The sequence below is a fragment of the Miniopterus schreibersii genome (genome assembly GCF_964146895.1).
Source record: "Miniopterus schreibersii genome assembly, chromosome: 8".
Lineage (NCBI taxonomy): Eukaryota > Metazoa > Chordata > Mammalia > Chiroptera > Miniopteridae > Miniopterus > Miniopterus schreibersii.
Window position 1 is genome coordinate 57,711,617 of NC_138109.1, and position 6,000 is coordinate 57,717,616.

Consider the following 6,000-nt stretch of genomic DNA (forward strand, 5'->3'; position numbering starts at 1 on the left):
AAGATGTTAGGGTATCAACTCTTTATGTTATATTTACTGTAGTATTGTAATAATTAAATGTGACATAGTAACTCTTTGTGATGTTTAAATATAGTACCACAATAGGAAGAATTTTTCTTAACATCTTGTATATAAGTAAAACATCTGTTTTTCGTAATTGCTGGGATTTGTGTGGGTGAGAGTAATAAGCCGTTTCTCCCTCAACCACTTTCTAGCTCTGGGTCATGTGAGAGATGCTGAGGAGGCTGATAGAAGATCAGAATGTCAGTTTTTTTCTCGATTTTTAGAAAAAGGTTAACTTGAAGGATATGTTTTGGATGTGTAGTTCTAATATTTACTCCTAAATTAGATAGGCTTCTGTTCCCCAACCTCTGTTGCTGGTTCAGGTGGATAGCAACAGCTTTCCCCTAGTTTACCACATGACATAAAACAGACTAGAATGTATCCTTCTATTGCTAGGAGGATCCTAAAGAAGGGACCCAGAAGGGATTGAGTTGTACATGTCCAGTTTCTTCTTGCAAGTATATTGATTGGATAAGTCATTCTTTTTCTTTGAATGAAGTTGGAGGGGAAGTAGGAGATCAACTATGTTGCTTCAGAAAAAGCTCCCTTATGGAATCAGGAGGCCAGGAGGGAAGTTTGCCCCTAATGTTAGGAAACTCAAATGTGAACAGTTAGGTAAACCTGGCCCACTGCTTCTCACAGTTTTTGCCCTATAGTACTGAGGAAGCTTTTCTTCACATAAAATCCTTCTTTACATGTTATGGACATCTAGAGTACAACAAGTAATAGAAATATTAGATTTTAGTTTTTTATAAAATAATACCTTATTTAAAAACTATCCTACTCTGAAGAGTTATGTTGAAGATTTGCAGAAGTCTCTTATTTATATTAGTAACTATTTTATAAATTAGAGAAGTTTTATTTATTTTGGCTGTTAACGGGTGATGAACCACGTCCTCTTTGAAGAAGCCTGATATGGAATGTCAACTGATGGTAGTGGTGCCAATTCAGTGCCAATGGGAATCTCCAATTTGGTGTGTGTGGTGAACAAGGAAACTTTATTCAGGGCAAAACAGCTTAATTGTGATACAGCATGGCTGTGAGGCAGCCCTGGGGCAAGTCCCTCTCCACCTAGACAGCTCTGCTCCACACCTGTTTGTGCTTCACAGTCTGCTCTGTTCTATGCCAGTGTGCTCTGGCCTGCACTGGTCTGCTGTGCTCTGCTCCAGTGAGACATCTTCGGTGTTTCAGCTCAGACAGGGGGATGCAGTATTCAGTCTTTGATGGAAAGGGAAAGTGCGCTGTCAGAGCCAGAGGAGAGCTGTCTTACATGGACAGAACTTCCTGTCTCTGGTCCTGATTTGTCCGTCCTCATGAAAATGAGGACTCCAAATCCTCACAGTTTGGTTGGTCCAAAAGGCACTGTCCTGATTGGTCAGAATAGAGCTGTACAGCTTCCTTCGGATAGGGGAAGCCTCAGCCCTATTGGTTGAAATAAGATTCCAGGAACTCATCTTCATAAGGGCTGGTGCAGACGGCAGGAAGGCAGTTCAGGGCAGAGGAAGGGAGTTCAGGGCAGGCTTCTCTCCAAAGTGCAGTTTGTGTGGGATGCCCCTGTGTAGAAATGGCTGCTAGGCTCTGTTCTTTTTTTTAAAAAATTTGAACCTACTTAACCACTAGGAACCTTCTTGGTAGTTGTCTTCTCAGGGTTTACAATACTTAATAACCATTAAATTATCCTTCAACCAAGTGCCTTCCAAGTTGAATAAATCTCAGTTTTTTGTGTTCCTTAAGGGCTTATTTTCTGATTTGTTAACCATATTTGCCATTGTTTACTACATTCTTGATATCATTTTTAAAAAGCGAATGCAGCACTAATTGAAATCCAATTTTGGGGACATAAGGCATCAAAAAGATAGGAACTAAGTTAGGAAACATTGTATTTTTTGCCTTCTGTATCACAAGCTTCTGAGAAGTTAATGCTTTCTATTGACATATGAAAATAATTTTTAAAGATAGAATAATACAAATTAGAATTTCCACACAGGGTTTTCAGGCTACACTTTAGAATCACTTTATGGAAAAAGAGAGATCACTGGTAGGAGTGTCTTGCTTATGGACCTATTTTGGAGAAAGTGCCCGAACTGTGGAGAATTCCTCAAGAACCTGGTTACTCTGAATGTGATCCAGGGATTGGCATTACCTGGGGGCTCATTAGAAATGTAGTTTCATTTTTAGTTCATGTCCAGGGCTATTGAATAAGAATCTTCATTTTAACCAGATGCCAGTTGATTCATTTGCATTAAAATTCAAGAAGCACTGATGTCACATTGCTCAATGATTTCCCTTTGCTCAGCATTTCTGTCTCCTCTGTACCCTGCTGTCTTTTTTTTTTTCTTTTTCTTAACATATCTTTATTGACTTCAGAGAGAGGAAGAGAGAGGGAGATAGAGAGATAGAAACATCAATGATGAGAGAGTCGTCATTGATTGGCTGCCTCCTGCAGGCCCCCGACTGGGGATCAAGCCCACAACCTTGGCACGTTGCCCTGACCAGGAATTGAACCGTGATCTCCTGGATCCTAGGTCAATGCTCAACCGCTGAGCCACGCCCGGACGGGCCAACTGTGTCATCTTGTCCTTCACTCCTTGGCCTGGACACTCATTGTCAGCCCTTACAACAAGGCGGGGCTGTCATTCTAAAAGTCCTTACTGCTCTGTTCTGCCCCTTGCCACCTATGGTTAGCTTTATTAAATGTCTGTCTTGCTAAAAATACCATGGGATTGTGTCAGTACTATATTTGCCACATTTTCACTGCAGTTCACAACAATTTTACTTATTACCTATCGATGTAATAGGTTTCCCTTGGTGAATGTTTTCAACTTTTTCCACTCTCCACATACCCACATTTCCTCCTGACTCCCTTCCCTTCCTGTATTCTTATTTCCTTCTCTTAGGGAGATTGTGAACTCTATAGTTCTTTCCTTTCTGCGTTAGATTAGATTTATGTATCTTTCTCTCACCTTTATTGTTATCTGTGAGGGAAAATACCCTTTTTTGCCCTTCATTTGTGTTCTTGGTTCATCAGTTTTCTCTTATTTGCACCTGACTTTTTCCCTCTTTCTTTTACTGTCTTCCCCAAACAGACATGCTTATGAGTTCCCTAAACTAAAAATGACCTAACTTTTCCTAGTCTCTGGTCATACTCAAAAAGGTAGTTTACCCTGTGTTGTGCTCTTTACTTCCCCTGTATTATTCACTCTGTAACCTTGTAGTTCTCAATTGGAGATATGTAATTAGAATCTCCTGTTAGGCCAAACTAAAAAATCTGCCTAGGCCCTTTTTAAGACCTTCAAAATTAGGGTTTTCTAAACATCTCTGATAAATTATCTCTGAAATGCTTCTTAAATATGCAAGTTACCATACTTCTTCCCTGGAAATTTTGATTCAGGAGCTCTGAAATTGAATTGGGAACTTGTGTTTTTAGCAAGAGCTGCACTACTTGACTAAATTAAAATCTCAGAGTGGGGCCTGGGCTTTGTCTTTGAGAACTTCACAGGAAACTCTGACAGTTACCTCTTGGGCAATTCTTGCTGTTTAACATTCACGTCTGTCATCCTTTTGAAACTGCTCTAAGATTACCAGTGACCTAATTTTCAAATAAAACATTTTAATGTTTTATTCTTTATTATTTTAAACTTATGACATAAAGGGGATAGTACAATAAATCCCTCAAGTACCCTCACACAGCTTTAATAGTTATTAACTCTGCTGACCTTTTTCCATTCTGTTCTTCTGTTACTTGTTTGCATGACTTGACACTCTTGATCTATTACTTATTCTTGAAACTTTGTTTTGACAAATAATATTTTCTATGCTGGGTTTCCTCCTACATTGAGTGTGCCTTTTCTAACGTCCGCTCCCACGTATAGGCATTTTCATAGGGTTTTATTCTTGGAGCTTTTCTTCTATTTTCTTCCCCAGCCCCACCCCTGCATTGTCCCATTTAAGACCTTGGCTTCCCCACTCACTGCGTGAGCAGTTCACAAATCTAAATGTCTTACTTTGAGCTCTAGTCTGAATTGCAAATTTATAGCTGCCTGTTAGTCATTTAGACACTTGAAATTCTAATTATATATAGCATATACCTGTTTCTCCCACTTTGCCCATCCTACTTTACCTATTCTGTTAATGGCGTCACCACATCTTTTACACTTTCCTGTCCTGGGCTATTAGAGCAGTCTCCTCACTAGTATTTCTTCTCTTGCTGCTCTGCCTTACCCTGCACATTCCTACCTGGTTTATCTTGAAGTATATCACCAATCTTACACTTTCCTGCTTAATAACTTTTATTGCCTCTTCATTCCCTGCTATATTAATACAGCCTTCTGATATGATTGAATTTTTGAGACTTAATTCAAGTATTTAAATAAAAATATTAAAATAATATTATTTCTGAATGTTTAGTGAATTAAAGGTTTGTCTACTTTTTATTATTATTATTATTTTAAGGTTTGTCTACTTTTTTAAAGAAAAACGTACATAATTTTCATTTGAGTTTTTAAAGATGTTCTGCATTGACTAGTATAATTAAATAGAACATAAATCTTTTGCTTCATCTACTTAGTTTATATGAAAACCTATGTATTTGCCTTTCATCATACACACACACATACACTTTTAGAAATTTAGTTTAAAAAGTAGGGCCTTTCAGCCTTCCAGTTTATGGAGTATAAAGGAATGACTTCAGTGATGTATAAACTCACATTGCTATGAATAGGTGCTCAACAGACATTTAGTGGATTTGTCATATGTTAAAACAAAAAGCTTTAAAAATATTTTGATGATATAGCATATAAAAATTTCACTGATACAAAAATGAATGTGCTGATTTTAAAAGCTCTTTCTCATGTTTTTAGGGTGAGAATCCTTTTGAAATTCAAGATCATTCTCAAGATCAGCAGCTAGAAGGGGATGAAGAGGAGGAAGAGAAGATGGACGAACCTATTGAGGAGGAAGAGGAGGAGGAGGAGGAGGAGGTGGGGGAGGAGGTGGGGGAAGCGGAGGAAGCAGAGGGAGTGGAGGAAGCAGAGGAAGCAGAGGAAGCGGAGGAGAGAGGAGAAGGCGAAGGAATAGAGGGGGTGGGGGACGCAGAGGGGGTGGGGGACGTAGAGGGGGTGGGGGCAGGCGAAGAGCATGGGAGCTTCCCTGTTGAACAACCTGAAGAAAATTAAATACAAGGTATTAGATTTAAAAGAAGCTTTAAATTTCTGTCCTAATGTGGAAAAGGGTAAGAATTTTAATAGTTTAAAATATGAGAGTTAACACCCACGTTGCATGCATTCCACACATTAAAATTTTGTTTTATATAATTTCTAAATGTTTGGCATTTGTTTAAATAAAATGAAGGTATTAGTTTAGTTTTTATAGCTACCAAACTTAGAGTCGATAAATTGTTTGTATAATTTGTAAGCTTAATTTTTATTACTTTATTGGTGTTAGGATAACAGATATGTATTGTTAGTATATCTCTTCTAATCATTTGAACTTAAATGCTGCTCTTGGGAGTATATATTCAAATGTGCATTAATGTTTTGAATACTTACCCTGGAAGAGATAAATTGGGCAAGTATTTTGTGCTCTGTGTATTTTTTTACTGCATTGGGCATTGAATAGTAATTTGCGTTAAGATACGCTTCAAGGCTTTTTGTGACCATGTTTCCCTTTGTAGCAATAAAATGTTTTTTACAAAATCTACCTGGATTAGCAATTCTACATGAAACAGTTGAGCACCTAGATGAAAAAATCAGGATTTGCCTTAATGCATGAGTTCAGCTTACAAGTATTTTAAGATGATTGAGAAGACTTGAATTATAGAAAAAATTTACCTCAATCATATTTTAAGATGTATTAAATATTTTTTAACCTGTTTCAAATACAGGTCAACCTATAACTGACCTGCTTATACTTGTTTTAATTCATTTTATTTCTTGGTGC

The 6,000-nt window shown here is 37.7% G+C and overlaps 1 protein-coding gene across 2 annotated transcripts in view; it reads left to right on the forward strand.

Moving 5' to 3' along the window:
- ZNF326 (zinc finger protein 326) overlaps window positions 1-5,757 on the forward strand; it is a 30,081-nt gene extending 24,324 nt beyond the window's left edge. For both annotated transcript variants that reach the window (XM_081144527.1, XM_081144528.1), the window contains exon 12: window positions 4,923-5,757. In XM_081144527.1, coding sequence (XP_081000653.1) covers window positions 4,923-5,237 — 315 coding nt within the window. In that variant the 3' untranslated portion in view covers window positions 5,238-5,757. The remainder of the gene's footprint in view (window positions 1-4,922) is intronic.
- Window positions 5,758-6,000: the final 243 nt, after the last annotated feature.